The following is a 17036-nucleotide window of genomic DNA, read 5'->3' as shown; positions in this document are numbered from 1 at the left end:
ATTGCAGTTTATCTGCTGCATGACTGATATTGATCCTAAACCCATAGTTCATCTGATTGCCAGTTAATTATGTATCATAAGTAAATCGATAAGCTGCTTTGATCGTAATTTGGTTTAAACTATGTAAACTGAGCAGTTTGGCACTGCAAGAGCACCAATTTCCTGTTACCCTCAGCCTTCTTTTATTATTTATCATTATAGCTATACAGATGCTCATTCACGCTGCTTAGCTGTTGGCTCAGTTCCTGGGAGATTCTGTTTTGCTTCAATTACTTCATTCTAAGGTAAACCTGTTGTAAAGGGTGTTATCCCTAACGTGCATGGGTAGGAGCCAGCTATTGCTCGGTATTCATTGACCTCTGTATGGTGCCTTCTGTAGTCCAAAGAGATAAATTTGTTTGTTTATTTGCTTTTCCAGTTTAGAGTGTAAAAAACAAGGTGAGAGCTGTACTGAAGCTAACTTGGATGTTCTTATGCCTGAAACCATGGCCTTTTTGAGCATTTCCTAGAATTTGACATGAAGATTTATGAGGTGGCTGAAGGTGCAAGATAGAGCTGGATGACTGCACAGGGTAGGAGGTGCCAACATTTTTGAAGTCTTATCCACACTGGCTATTGAGGGTGGTTCCAGCAGTGAACTGACGCTAGAACAACATCCAGGATTTATGCTGGAAGAAACTTTTTGGTTTACTCCAAAGCCAATCCCAGTAATAAAAACTGTTAATGAAACCTGGGTTATCAGAGAACAAAACTGGTTAGTGTGTGGAAAAAGTTAGCGTTTCTGAGAGTATACAGGTTCTCTAAATTACCAAACTGCCATGCATGTGTTTTCTCTACATCATATATACAGTTTCCTTTTTTTCTGTGTATTTTAATCCGTGATAAAATATCTGCACCAGAAATGTCAGAAAATAAAGTCAGTAAGCAGCAGGGGGGGACGGGGTGTTCTTGGGAGAATAAACTCCTAAATCTTCCCGCAAAGGCAGCAGCCTCTTGCACGGTCTGCTTGACCCCATAGGATGGAGCAACAGGTGTGAATATCAGGGTAGCGGACTGGCAAGATGAAGAGCTCATGGGATAATGAAATTTATCTTCTCTGTGATAACTTTGGCTCTTGCCTTATATCTTGCCAGGCAGGCTTCAGAACAGATTGCTTCAGGTTCTTTTCTTTATTTCAACCGTAACTGAATCAGCAATTTCAGAAGTTAACTACACCAAAAACATGCCAGAAATTAAATGATGCAAAATAAGTACTGAAAAACTACCAGATGGTGTTACAATCTGTATTTTTTTTCTATTCAGAAATGCACATGTAAATCAAAGTACTGTAACTGCAAATTAGCCTATGAGGCTGAATGTTCTGGAACACACTGAAATTCAAGGGAGTGAAAAGAAGCAAATAATAATGTTAATACTTATAAGAATTGGATGAGAATAGAATTTTAGTGTCATTGATATATTTAATTATCTAATCAGTCATTAGCCAGTCCCACCTCTCTCAGCCTTTCTGCATAGGTGAGATGTGCCATTCCCTTCATAATCTTTGCGGCCCTTCATTGGAGTCTCTAGCAGCTCCTTCTCTCTCTTGTACTGGGAAGCCCAGAACTGGAGACAGTGCTCTAGGTGTTGCCTCACCAGTGCTGAGCTGAGGGGAAGGATCACCTCCCTTGACCTGCTGGCAATACATTGCCTAATGCAGCAGCCTACGACTCCGTTAGCCTCTGTTGTGGCAAGGGCACACTGCCGGCTCCTGGTCAATTTAGTGTCCAGCAAAGCCCCAGGTCCTTTTCTGCCAAGCTGCTTTCCAGCTGGATGGCCCCCAGCATGTACTGGTGCTTGAGGTTGTTCCTCCCCAGATGCAGGACTTTTTGTATTTGTTCTTCTTGAACTTCATGAGGTTACTTAAGGTTATTTAATTAATTATGATTCCTCTCTCCAGAATGTTGTGTTGCCACCTAAATATAACATACGTTTATTTCTTGGGAATTGAAACAGTTCATTTCAGTTTCAGTTTATTATTGTGAGAATCAAACTAAAAATCATACTCCCTTTGCAGTTTACCTAACATATGTCCAATTATGAATTCTTCGGATATATTGGAATGACTGAAAATATGAATTTCTACCATAGATGAACTAAGGCTCCTAAAATCTGTTGCCTTGTTTTCTATTTTAAAAAGTAGTGGATATTTTTGTTTTCAAACAGCTAACTTCTGCCCGTTCCATTCAAGCATTCTAAAATGAAAAGCAAGTTTTGATGCAGTACAGACAATGAAAAATTCAGTTGTTCATTCTGCATAGCCTGCTTGCCTCTTACATTGCTATTCTAATTTTCTCAGAAAAACCCACCACGATGACACCTCATTACTATGTTAGGTTGATGACTCTGGACTCTGGTGAGAGATACTTTGTTGTTGTTGTTCCTACTTGTATATTCCATTATTCTTCTCCTGTTGAATCTTCCAAATATGGTAGAAAAAGAAAAATAGAGATGACCATTGGTACGCAACTTTGGCCTAAGCTAATGGAATATTACTTGTTTATTAGTGCATTTTACAATTGAGGTAAATTATGCTGTAATTGTTTCCCATTGCTAGCTAGAGAATGACTGGGGAAACACTGGATTATAGCAACACATATTTTTATGTTTAAAAAAGACCTAAATATGTTCAATTTTTTGAAAAAGTGGACTCCAGAAAGTATAAGAAGGAATACTAAAATATATTACATAGAACTGAGTAAACATAATATTAAGATCATCTGCCTCAGTAAAATCACTCACAGTATTTGAAAACACTGGAATTATGTGGCTGACACAGAACTATTACTTAAATAGAGCAGGCAAGACTTCAGAGGACAGTTTTAGATAGCTGAATAAAAGTGGTAGGCAGACAGATGCTTAGAATGTCAAAGGCATACTTTATTTTGCCTTATCATCCTCCTGAGTATTTTAAGGCTATGACTACATGATTTTTTAACTTAACATAACAAATGTCCTCCTGGAAAACATACAGGTGAAAACAAATTAGCACTAAAGACAGAAGAAACTCATACAGAGGACTGGTGAGGACAGATATATGAAGTTATCAATAAAAAGAGTAGGACTGCAAAAAGGACAGTCCATTTCTGACTTCTCAGTTCATCCTTTGTGAACTCTACTTATTTAATGAGTAATAACAGCATGTTTATGTTCCTGCTTCACAGGGGCATCTCTTGGAGTCAGACTGGGGGTGTGAGTGCCCCCGGCCTATGGTCTCAGCTACTGCAGCCAGTGGGGTCTTCAACTTCCAGCTACTGGGGCTGCATCCCAAAAACCAGCTAAAACCAGCCACTGGTGGGGAGCAGTGTGAGTGAGGAGGGCAAAGGGGCCGCGTTGGTACTCATGGATCTGGGAATGTGTGTGTGCCTGTGAACCTGGAGAGTGTGGTGTGTGCGCTGCACTGGTGACCTTCTGCCTCTGCCAGCCCAAGAGGAGGAGGAGGGGACGTGGCTGTGTGTGCCTGTGTCTGGTGTGAGCCCTCAGTGTGGGTGCTGCTGGAGGCAGCGCCTTGCCTGTGGCTGCCTGTGTGACCAGCCATGTCTGTGTCCTATGTGTGTGTGTGTGTGTGCGTGCCTGCCTCTGGGACACACACTTAACTTCGCTACTGGTTGAACCTGCTGATGGGAAAATGGCAGATGCATCCCCCAGTCTGAGCAGAGACCCTGAGTCCCCAGAAGCACTGTGCTGGGCTCCAGCAGTCAGGCAGCAGGATTCTGGGCTGGGGCGGCTGGAGTCAGTGGCTGTTCCTAATTTTACTTAACAGTTTGTAAGCATTGTACTTGTATTCTAATATCTGAATAGGTATAAGAAAACGTACCAAGTTCTTATAAAAAAAAAAAAAAGCTTAACAAAAAATATCTCATTAAATGCAGTAAGCCCTAGCCATGAATTCATTTGCATGCTGGATTAAGGAACAGTTTAAATGTGACAAATAGGGTAGGGTATTTTACCATGCTAGAGCCTCAAACTTTTAAAAGAACACCTCAATAATTCATATAACTTACATATATGAGTCTATATATGCATACATCTATGTATACTTACAAAGCATTCATATTTATATAAAATATTTCAAAAGGCACACCGGGGAGAAACGTTCTGTAATAAACACATTGGACATTTTTTCCCCAGTTTTAAAGAAGATACTGTATCTTCTTAAGTAGGTTTTGCTGTTTGTCTGTTATACAAGGACTACAAGTACTCACCCTCTGAAAATCAAACTCAGTTACTGTACATTGTCTATTTTGAATGAAAATGGAAGATGAAGATGTTTTCTCAAGATAGTTACATATATCAAATGAATAGATAACGAATGCTGTCAAATGTTTTACGTACGTGAAGGCAAAGTGGTTTGTAGTAATTTCTGCAACTTGCAAAATGCCACAAAACAATCATGATGGATTTAACTTTTATTTTTCCTACTAAAACCTAAATTCCTACTAAACTGAAGATGAAGGACATAGGTAGATATATAGAATTTCAAGTTATAGATATCTCAGACACATATCTTAAAAAGCAAGAAGAATTACATAAGAGGAAAAGCATGATCTTTCCCTATTTCTGCCTTTATTTACACTATTTACAATAGGTTGTCCAATATTTATTTCAGTATTTAAAAAGTATTCCTAGATGAGAATGAAAAATATAAAATGAAAATAAATAAGGTTTAAGTGAAGTATACTGTGAGAAATGTCTTGCTAGAAACTAAAAATAGCCCAGAAAAACAAGGACATCTTTGAAGTTCACCAGGACAAAAGAGTAACTTCATGTAGCTATGTTAGATGACATTCCTGTGACAGAATGATATGTAAGTAAAGTAAGTAATAAACCACATTTGACAAAACATATTTCTAAAGAAAGAAGGATTATTACAAATGATTGAAAACGATTAAAGCAAATGCAAAATATGCAACATGGAGGTTTAAGGAACAATGACTGGAAACCTCACAATTTCACATTTTGAAAGATTCAGGTTTTAATATATCTGTGGTGATGTCAAAGATCTTTCTAAAAATATCTAAATAAGAATGAAAATACTTTTAATATTACTTGATGTAGACTAATGATGCACCTCACCTATTTACCATCAGAGCAATTTTTGGGTAATATCTAATCACAAGATTAATGAAAAACACACATTTAATGTCAGTGTTTCAATAAATGAGCTTTTCCCTATCTTTGCTAATGACTTGTCACATTTTTATGTCTCATTCTTGCTCATGTAATTTTTCATTTCTTTTTCCTTTCTATTTACTTAAAGACTGTGATCCAGTAAATAATGAACTAATCCAGTGCTTCGATGATCTAATCTAGGACTATTCAAAAAGTAATATGTACCAGTGGTTTTGGATCATGGTTACCCTGACACTTTTGTTTTATTTAGCTTTCTTTTTCTGCAGATTCTCTTTGTGCCTTATTATTCTAGCTGCTAAGTAGTGAGTCACCTTAGAACACCTCCCGAGAGATCAATCAGTATTCTGCCATCAGTATAACACTGCTCAATTATTTATATCACTCTCCTCTTGCTGTACAAGTATATTTTCCTCACCATAATCTTCCATGGCACTATCTAACATAGACTGTATACATCATATTATATCACATGGTTTTTGTCCTGCATTCGGGTTTCTAAGACAGCTGCAAGAAGGCAGTGTTCTACCATTCTTACAAATTGGTGTATGCTCACTTCTTGCATTTACTCATTTATTTCAGTCTAGCATTCTCCTTTATATGTGCACCTAGACAGCTTTTGTATACTATTATTTTAAATCCTCCTAAACCAAATTACAGAAGTATGAATGGTATGAATGGGTAAGGTGATGGAACACTGTCAGAAGTACATACCTCTAATCTATTAATACATATTATACTATTAATGTAAATATATAGAGAGTATCTGTTTCTGATATGGGTCTTTCAAATTAAATTAATAAATAAAAAAAGATGTGTGGAAACAGATTCAAATGAGTTTTTGTACATTTAGGAAATTAAAGTTATAAAATGGTCTAACTTTGTTCCTTTTAATTCTATCCAGTTAGTGCTAAGCTGCATTAACTTTCCACATGTCAGGCAGAATTCCAGTCACTGGCTGCTGGAGTTTATTTATCACATCTTTCGTGATCAACTTTTTTTCTTCTGTATCAACATTTTTCTATTCTCTCAGCATTTCTTTTGCACAGAAATGCAGATGTCATACTTGTTTCACATTGATGTAACTTTATGGGAGAAACATAGAATGTCCTTTTGCAGATGAAATTGTCACAGCTATTTAGTATAAGAACTGCAATAACTACACCTAGAAACAAAATTGTGAAATACTGAAGATCTAAATTTATATAATACTTTTTAAAGTGCAGTTTATTTTATATTAGAACTAATGTTTCTGAAGGCATATTTTTCAATCTAAATATGGTCATGAAAATGTAAAATACTGTGGAATTGTTCGTGAATGTCTAGAAAAAAAATAATAAAAGCCTTTCCAAGTATATAGTCTTATAATACAGCTAGCTTTTAGTTAAAATATTTTATTTCATTCCATTCAAGAAATCAGTGGATTAGACTTCTTAGCAGAAATAAAAACACATCAGCATAATTCATATTTCTGATGAATAATAAAAAAAATACTTCAACAAAATTTCCCCTGCTTCCCACTTTTTTTCACAGTAAGATGGGGATAATTTCACCTTCCTTTAGCTGTTGACAAAGTAGTAATCTAGTTTAAAGTAGTTGTCTAGGCTTCTTCTCTACACGATCAATAAATTTCTGCATCAGAAGAACATGAATCATCCATCATATTTCAGACAAATACTTAAGGATGGAATGCACTGCATATTAAACTGCCTTTTTTCATTGATTAGAAAAGGCGCATACATGTTTGACTGACTTACAAATGAATCATAATTTCTAGAAAGGTGAAACTAAGGTAAATTAATCTCACTCTAGATTTTTTGTTAAAATTCTTTTTGGAAATCATAATCATTTTGATCCAAGAAGGAACTGAAACGTCAGTTTCTTTTCTCTAACAGTATTATATTTTTCCTCAAACATCAGTATATTTTCATTGCTCCTATAGTCTTGGCAGTATTTATTCACTGACTTAGACACCCCCATCCCAGTCTTGGAATAGTAAGTTATTTCACTGTTTTCTAATAAAGAAAATGGAAAATGTAAATTCTATAAAGTAACAAGTATCCTCTAATACCTTTGTTGTTATCCATTCCTCCAACAGCATAAAGTGTCCCAACTGTAGATTTTCTAGGCTTAGTTCTTGGACTTTGCATGAGAGTTCTTCTCTCTGGTAAAAGATGGTATTTCATGGCTTCCAGAATAAGCTTCTGGCATTCTAGGTCATCCTTAAAAAGCGCATGGTTTTCTAGGTCAGCCAATATCTGTGAATGACATGATCATGAATCAAAAATGCTAGAAATTCCTAGAAAAGCAATACCAGGCAATGACAGAAGATCACAAAATGGATGTCAAAAATATATCACTTCATTGTAGAATACAGGGGTTTGCAGGCCTATTTTTTGATTTGGAAGAGACACAGGAAAATAAATATCTTGTTGATTTTTAAAAGCCTATAGGCAACTTTTAGACCACTGTTTAACCATCACTTAAGACTACAGTGCTACTACTCTTTTACTGAAGACATTGAAGAAAATTAAGCATTCTCTTGTAGGCTACAGCCTGATTTATTTTTAATTGTTTCTGACATAACACTGAAAGGATCCAGCAGGCCTCTCTTTGTAAGCATTTTGAATGTGCAGTCATATAACATTACAACATTCTAGAGTATTTAAGTAATACTTTCGAGGAACATTTCTTATTTTAAAAACCAAACCAAAACAAAAAACCTACCAACAACAAACCCAACAACAACCAAAGCAAAACAAAAAGAAAAGCAAAAGAACTTGCTTGTGCAAGTTTTGAATCTATTGTTTTGCTGTATTATTGGCAAAATTAAGGATTAATAATCCAGATAATGTAATTATCTTTACAATTGGCATAAGAACTATAATCAGTAGTGACCAAAACAGATGTTTAGTGCATACACCTGAAAGAATATTCTATTATGTTTCCAAGGAAGAAGACTACAAGTTGTAAATGTTAAGCGTTCGATTCACTTGCTTCTATGTATGTATCTACTGACTTTTGAGATGCTGTAAATTGCCCTATAAATTTTCAAGATCCAATTGGATTAAGCAACCTGGTCTAACCTCATAGTTGACCCAGATTTGACAGTTTGGACTAGAGATCTCCTGAGGTCTACTCCCACCTGAATGATTCTGTGATTCTGTGATCTTGCTGATGTCAGGCCAGAAGAGTGCAATGCTTATGCAGATTTTGTGCCATATCTACCAGACCCATGTAGATATCTCAGATACCCTAAGGAATCAGAAATTGATCAAACTCTCAATATTTTTGTTTAGGCAATGGCGTATTATCTCTAGATGCTGATCCCTATATTCTGTTGATTATCAAATTAGAGCAGGCTTTAACTGCATATGGCAGCATATCTGTACAGTCTGGCAGGTTTCTAGATCTCATAGAACATTTATCTGGGAGACCCAATAATTTTCAGAGAAGTGGCTGAAGGCCAGGAAGCAAGAGAATTTAGTTCCCAGAATCTATGAGGAGATATCTCCCTCACAGACACATATATGCAGACATATGCAAGCTACTTTTCTAGATCACTTTTAAGGACTCAGCTATTTCATCTGGATTTCAACATCTGCCAAAGAATTTATGAATGCCCTTTGTTAATCTGTCAGCCCTTTGCAGATAACACATGTTCTGTGACACCTAAAATATTAATAGCTTGTACATGTAGACAGCAGGCTGCTGCTCCTGATTTTAACTGTCAGTCATGAAATAAATCTATTCAGGTCAAAGAAAGAATGACATTACACACTGCAGTATCTCAACTGGTGATCCTGAACTCCTATTTTACATGGCTAATGTCCTAACAATAGACCTGCACATTACAAGAAGTGAATAAAGCAGCTCATCTAGCCTGACAAAATATGTCTCCAACTGTGGCCATAAATCAATGTTTAGGGAGCAAGCCATAGAATGTTTTCAAATATATAGTAATTCCTCCTAATATTCCCTCAATGCCCAACTTTCAGATTAGGGACATTCTGAGGTGGGTGTGCTTTCCATGCATGTTGTAATTCTCAGGGACCTTATCTTCCATGAACTGGTTCAATCTTCCTTTGAACTCATGTAAATTTATTGCATCTACAATATGTTTTCACAAATTTGGCCAATCACTAGCTGTATATGAAGGTTTACCTCCCTCTGTTTTGAACGTGGCTCCTGTTGCATCATTTGCTTTCACTCAATTTGTTTCATTCATTTCTTTCATTCAGTACCCCCTAATTCTTCTATTGAAAGAGAAAATGAAGGATTGGGTCCAACATACCAAGTTCCTTATAATGTGCTAGACTTCAGTCATATTCTCCATCAGCTGACTGTCTTCTAGACTGAGGAACCTTAGCTTAGTTAACCTCTGCTGATATGAAAGATTAATACCTTTTATCTCCCTTGTTGGCTTTTTCTGAATCTTTCAGTTCTGTTAGATTCTTCCTGTGAAAGCAGCAGAACTGCACACAGTATTCAAGATACTGGCAAAACATGAACTTCTATGGTGGCATAATGATGTGCTCTGTTTTGCTATCTTTTTCTTTCCTAATAACTGGTAACTTTAGATTTTGTCCTTTTGACTTCTAAAGAGCTTCAAGCCGGCTCTTCCAGAAATTCATATTTCATAGACCCAAAATTTCACTTCTGAATGGAACTGGCCAACCCAAACCCTATGATTTTAAATTTGAAGTTTAAGGTTGGCTTTTTATTTTATTTGCTTATTTCTTTATTATTATTGTTTGTTCTTCAGGTGCATTATATTAATGTACGTTAAATTGTAGAAGTGCAGTTATTAGGAATTTTGAGTGGGTTAAATGCTACTCACATCTTGTGTATTGACAATTAAAGTATCATCTTTAATATATGCACAAAAGCTATGTGGCAATGCAGAAAGATTACTATAGCAATAATAAGATTTGTGCTATTAATAATCATGGACTTTTTAGAGTGAATGAGGATTTAATTTGCCATTAGTCTCTAACTCAGGTACTTGTAGACTATGGAGAACTTGGTATAACTGGAAAGTTTGATTCTATTACTAAATTACAGGGTAAACCCTCTAAGTTGAGGAGACTATGCATTGTAGTGGAAGACTGTGTATTTCATTTTTTTCTATTCAAACACAAATTCCACATACTTAGCTAAAGAAATTAAAAGATCTTTTAAAATTCTTTTTAAAAATTTATTTATTTAATTAAAGTTAACTGCTTGAACTAGCAAGGATATGAGGTGTTCTCCATGGGCTAGTCATAAGTGAGAAAACTTGTGGATAGTTTAAGTCACACTGATGTTCAGTGAAGTTCTAGGCAAAAATGAGTGAAATCCAGTTTACATTATTATAACATTAGCCTCTAGTTAGTAAAATCAAAAGTTTTAAGCTGTCTGTTGTGCACTGAAAACCTCTGGCACATTTCAGATGACAGTACACATCATGTTTGGCTCTGCCCATCTTCCTGGATATCTGGTATCATAAAATACAAGTATGTTGATACCATGAAAGAAAAAAACGGGTGGGGAATAAAAAATATGGAAGAAGGGAAGAGAAAGTAGAAGGAGATACAGAAAGGTACAAAGAGCACAAAAGTCTCTTTTGTCTCAAGTCTCACCACAAAGAAATTGAGCTGAGTTCAAGGAGAAGGAATAAGACTGAAAGTCTTATAATTTAGCATAGGAAAGCTAGCAATACACACAAAGTTCCTCGGTTCATAGCAAATAGCAAGCTTGCTGACGGAACAGGTAACACAAAGGAAACCATGGGATTTATAAGTTTGCACAAGGAATGCATAAATAGAAAAATACAGTATCTTAAATGTAGTAATTCTAATATTCATGTACTCTCCTTATCAGGATGTGAAAGTAAATGCTCTAATGAATATATACTATATTGCAAATGTACAGTTAAGGAGGCTAAACCAAACATAAAATATTTGTTTTGGTCACAAAACCAACGAACCAAACACAATGGTGATGTTTTACCACTTAAGACACATGGAACTTAAAAGAATGAAATGTGAAAGCAAAGGTGGCTACGTGCCTTGATGATAATATTTTCAGAAAAGATTACTCAACTTGGTCCAGGTTAACAGCTTTATCTAAATGTTTGCAAAGAGATTATACATCAACCACAAATAATCGCACAGTCATGAAAGTAAAAATAAATGTATGAAAGGAAAAGACAGATAAGGTACACAGGGGCTGAAAAATGTATCGATATATTTTGGGGACTCCAGATATCTTTAAGGATCTCTGAATAAATCTCTGTCAGTGTGTCAAATCTGGATTCATGCAACAACAAGTGAAGGGATGAGGTCTGAAGTTTTTCCTCCCAATCAGTAATGAATGGTTCACATGCTTCCCTTCATTAAGGCAGATTAGGTTTTTGAAAACTCTCATACCAGATTTCCATGTCTGGTGGGACATGCACTTTTCTCATATTACATGGAAAATGAGGCATAGAAATCCCTCCATATATTTGTTTTCCAAAACTATATTTGATATTATTTTCTAATAACACAACAGTAACTATCATATTCATTTTTATAAATGTGCATTATTATTGTATTAAGAAACTACCACAACATCTTTGAAACAGCAGGAGCAGAATAATAAATAACTGACTGGAAAACAAGAAAAATGTTGAGATTGGCTAAAAACAATTCAGTCTCAGAGAAATGTTACACAAAAGATTTGAAATTAAACCTGCTGCTCTTTTAAATTTGTCATGAACTCCCATTCTGGCTTCTCCCTAGCATATATGTATCTTTTAAACTAATCGTTTTCTACTGATCTATATATTCCAAGGCCATATACCTATGACCACAGAAATTGAGTAAGAGGAAGCCAATATCATATATATAATTGTCTTATATTGAAAGTTTATTCCTCAGAACCACTTGCCTGTTTCTAGATTTCAGATAATTTTAACAAGAAAAAGCCTCTTTTGGAAAAACAGGTTCCCTAAACAGGCATGTTTATGGTCAGCTTAAACCAGTGTATACTTACATCTGTAATGTAAGTGGATGAAGGCTCAAGATGCTGGGTTGTCAAGAGTCTTATTAAAGTAGTATTAGGCACAGGCATAACAGAAACAGATACGTGCAAAAACAGCAGACATTTGTGTTTCTTGATGGCAGTATTTTTAAAAGGGGTCACTATACGTGGTTGAGGTTAATGGATTGATATAAATGTTCACAAGTAAATTGCATGTGCAATAAATTATACTTGAAAACATTCTTAAACTTTGATATTGACTTCTTTTTTTTCTTTTTCTTTTTTTTTTTCTTTTCTTTTTTTTTTTTTTTTAAACAGGAAAATGGCCAGCTCCCAAAGTCTATTTTCAATCAAAATGGCAGCCCCCTAAAAATTTATCTGGAAGTGCACTAAAAGGTATAACACTGACATATTTGTTGAACTGTATAATGATCTAACACACACTATCTTCACATCTAACATTATGAATTTAAATATAATGATTCTATTCTATTACCTCATAGCTGGTGAGTTTTTTCACATTGATTGTAACAGTATTACACAAAATACAGTATTTCTATATGTTTTTACACATAATATTATTGAGCTAGGGTCAGTACAAGAATAGCAGAATAATCACTGGAATTTTTACTGTAATCCTTAATCTAAGTTGATCGATGCCGTGGTTTCAGCTGGGATAGAGTTAATTTTCTTCATAGTAGCTAGTATGGGGCTACGTTTTGGATGTATACTAAAAATATTGTTGATAATGTGGAGATGTTTCAGTTGTTGCTAAGTAGCACTTACACTATTCAAGGACTTTTTCAGCTCCCCGTGCTCTGCCGGGTGCACAAGAAGCTGGGAGGAGGCACAGCCAGGACAGCTGACCCCAACTGACCAAAGGGATATTCCATACCATATGATGTCATAAAGCTGGGGGAAGAAGACGGAAGAGGGGGATGTTCAGAGCGATGGTGTTTGTCCTCTCAAGCAACTGTTACGCGTGATGGAGCCCTGCTTTCCTGGAGATGGCCGAACACCTGCCTGCCCATGGGAAGGAGTGAATGAATTCCTTGTTTTGCTTTGCTTGTGGAAGTGGCTTTTGCTTTATGTATTAAACTGTTTTTATCTCAACCCATGAGTTTTCTCACTTTTACTCTTCTGATTCTCTCCCCCACCCTGGTGGGGATGGAGCGAGAGCGGCTGCATGGTGCTTAGTTGCCCATTGGGGTTAAACCACAACAGTCCACAAGACAACTGAATCTATGGTTAAAGTCTAATTTATTTTCAAACATATTTACCCTCCCCAGTGTGCAGAGGAAAATACAATTCTTAGAAAGGTATTTAAGCTATTATTTTTAAGAGCTTTCCAAAAAGTGTATCCTTATAATCTTGGCACCTATGATATCAAAGAAAGGCCTCAGAAAATTCAGATTATCATGAAATTAAAAGCAGGCATTTGGTAGGTTAGATATGAGAAGGATTTGTATGTATATGCTTGTGTGCATCTTCTGGTGTTGGTTATTATGCAATTAATGTTACTAAATAAGAATATTAAAGTGTGCTAATAAACAGTGGTTTCATAATACTAGGTTAATTTATATTTCATAACATTAAGATTTTTAATATACCTTTTTTGTGAATTTTTTCCTCTTTGAAGTTCTCAGTACACTACTCACTAGTTTAAAAACCAGAGATCTGAAGACAAATCATGTTCAGAGTTTAGGCAGGATGACATCTTCTCTTGCAAAGATCATTTCACCTACATTTAGGACTTCGGAACCAAACAGTGTACTCTGTCAACAATTAATTGAACAGAATACAGGCACAAAATAGCTGAGAAATCAAATTATCAGTTTCCCCTGCACAAATTTGAGGTAATACATTAAGTTACCTATACCTTCTAATGCTTAATGGAATTAATGGAATTGATGACAAGGGTTTTTTTTTTTTTATGGCAAGCTTATTACATCAGTAAGGATCAAAGTCCAACAATCATATTTAGTGTCTTCCTATCAGACAGCTACTTCTTTATTCTGATGTTCCAATCTGTGCCTAGGCTCTTAAAGCAAATATGTATGTCTATGAGGTCTTCTAAATGAGTTGCTGGGTGTTTCAAATAACAAAGTGATAATTAGTGAATACTGCCCTGTCCCAAAATTCTGAGATTTCATGCATCAGCCACAAATAAAGCCTGAACCTCTATTTTTTTTCTGCTTAGAAGTTCACCCTAGAATTGGAAAAAAAAAAAAATTCTAAATAAAAATTTAAAACCAGACAGAAACCTGTGTTTAGTTCCCTCAGAAAAAAAACCCAAATGTTTTACTCAGTTACCAAATAGTACTTTTTTAATTGTCAACAACAAAAAAATTACCTAACTAAAAGAGGAACAGTAAAATAAAATAAAAAATACTCTGGGGTAAAAGATAGACCTTTTCCCCACTGTGAAGATATGGAAAAAATAATTTTGAGAAAAATATTAACTCCTTCCTCCTACCCATTTATTTTAGCAAATGGGCTGACTTGTGTTGAACACTGTATTTCTGACTGCCCTAATTGCTAAACCCTGTGAGTCAGGAGGAAAAAATAGTGGAAAGTAAAGGTACTGTTTAGAATCCAAAAAGTCATATAAAGCTAACTGTTTCATGTTGTCTAAGTTTCAATAATGTGCTTCAGTATTTTTCTGCTCCGTAGTTATCTTTCCTTATTACATCAAAATAATCAATATATTTTTATTAAATCAGGATGCACTTGATCAGGAAATTCATTTAATAAGGATGTTTCCCTGGAAACCATATTATGTTCAGCTTGCTATTTCATGGCTATGACATACTTCATTAAGAGACAATTGTATCTAACACTAAATGAAGATTTCTGGGTTTTATAATATGTGGAAACTCAGATCTGTCGCTTCTCAGAAGATCCATATCAGTGCTACTTCAGCATAGTTACTTATAGCATTGCTAGAACTTCTCAAACTAGCAATATCCTGAGAATTTTTACTAACTCTTTGTCATCAGAATCCTAATTTTTCTCTGGTTAAAACCCCACTGAGTCCATTCTCAGCCAACCTTCTAAATTACTTTCAACAGAAAGCAGAGACCAGGCATATTCCATCTCAGTGAAGCACATTCAGCTTGAGATCATAAGCAAAAATTACTCCAGTATTGCCAAAAAGAAAATCAAGTCTAATGAGCACAAAAGGAGGAGTTTGTTACTGGTCCAGCACCCTTATTGCTGCCTGCCTTGCTGTCACCCTCAGATCCCACCTTCCTTCCTCAGAAGGAAGGTCCAGTTCTGCTGCTCCCCAAGAGATTTCCCCCAGCCTCTCTTTTACCCCATTGATTTGCACATATGATCCAGGTGAGAGTATTTGTGATTTGATTAGTTGATTTGAATGATATAATTTAAATCTTACATATTTACATAAATGATCATCTGAGAGATGGGATGGATCCCATTCTCCCCAGCTGAACATGTGGCATCTAGGATGAAACTCAGCCACTACCAGGGAAAAAGGGGGTGCCACCTGCCTGGGAAGGAATTCATCACCCTCCTCTCTCCTTCACCCCACTCTTGGAAGAGATTACAAGGCAATAGAAGAGCCAGAGAACTGCCTCACTAAAACTTTCATAGTGTCCTCATCCTTCTGAAGGGGCACAGAACATGCCCTGTTTATTTAGGTAGTGCTTCCTCCCTTGTGAAAGGTGTGAGATGTGGCAATATTCGCTCAATCAGGGTGAACTAAACGTCAAATTCCACCACGTTGGTATGTGCCTCAGATACAGTAAAAGGGCATGTGTGGAAACACCATAGGATTCCTACCATTAAAAAGAAGGACTTGGATGTTTCCACCAGGACAGGTTTCAGGCCTATAAAACTAAGCAAAGTGAGAAAGTGTTCCCTGCATGCCAAAGTAAGATACTAAGCACATGCAAAAGTTTTATCTTCTTTTTTCCAAGTGGTAGTTGCTGCCAAAAGTGTTACAGCATCATTCAAAATTATGCTTTATGTGGTCTCCATCTGCCCATATCTATTTATTGTGGTTTAGAATCTTGAATGGTCCTTAGCAACACATAATTATTCCATACCCTGGATAGTATTAGATTTCATAACCAAACATATTAATTTTATGGTAGGCAGAAAACAACTTCTAGTCCTCTAAAAATTATCCCAGTATCTAGATGCATTCTCCCTGTAAAAATCCATGAAGAGTCCTCAGAAACTTACATGCCAATGTTACGCAGAGCACAGAACTGGCCTTAAGAGTTTTAATAATCATAACAACGGAACAAAAAGCTTGAAATCCTTTAAGTGAACTGTGAGTAAATGGTATGTGGTTTTTTATGGCACATTTTTTTAACAAACCATATCAGTCTCTTTCTTCATCCAAAATGTATCTGAAGTCACTTGACAATTTTAAATCAGAGAAATACATTACCATACGAAACAAAAATCTGAAGAAGGAATGACCTAACATTTGCATATTGAATGGTTTTCAGGAGAGATATTTGATTAGCCACCATTGTCCTTTTACGTGTCTTCTTCCATGTACAGGTTTGTTATGGCTGTTTATTTTCAATGATCATAGTGATGCAGCTAGTAGAAAAGAACTGAGGCTTCTGAAATGTAAGGTGATGATTGTTCTTTGTACAGATTAAAAATGAAAAGCAAATAAAGATTTTGTATGAATTCCTGGAAAGTATAAAAATACTATTTTAAAACTTTTTAAAAAAGTTCTTAGCCCACTTTCTTACAATGCCTATGCTGCTCTTGCTGTTAGGAAACACTGTGCATCTTTGGACAAAACGCCAATTAGAAGAATTTTGTATGTGTCTAAAGTAGGTAGAAAAAGACCTATGTCATTAAATTGGTATATGAAT

The 17036-nt window shown here is 35.8% G+C and overlaps 1 protein-coding gene across 1 annotated transcript in view; it reads right to left on the bottom strand.

The window, feature by feature from the left end:
• The window catches only part of KLHL1 (kelch like family member 1), a 254532-nt gene that overhangs the window by 63173 nt on the left and 174323 nt on the right, over positions 1-17036 (bottom strand). The window contains exon 6 of the mRNA XM_064440768.1: positions 7241-7427. Within this exon, the coding sequence (XP_064296838.1) occupies positions 7241-7427 (187 nt within the window). The remainder of the gene's footprint in view (positions 1-7240; positions 7428-17036) is intronic.

This window comes from Phalacrocorax carbo, chromosome 1, assembly GCF_963921805.1.
Source record: "Phalacrocorax carbo chromosome 1, bPhaCar2.1, whole genome shotgun sequence".
Classification (NCBI taxonomy): domain Eukaryota; kingdom Metazoa; phylum Chordata; class Aves; order Suliformes; family Phalacrocoracidae; genus Phalacrocorax; species Phalacrocorax carbo.
The sequence above is the reverse complement of the archived record's forward strand: the minus strand, read 5'-3'. Positions and strand labels throughout refer to the sequence as shown.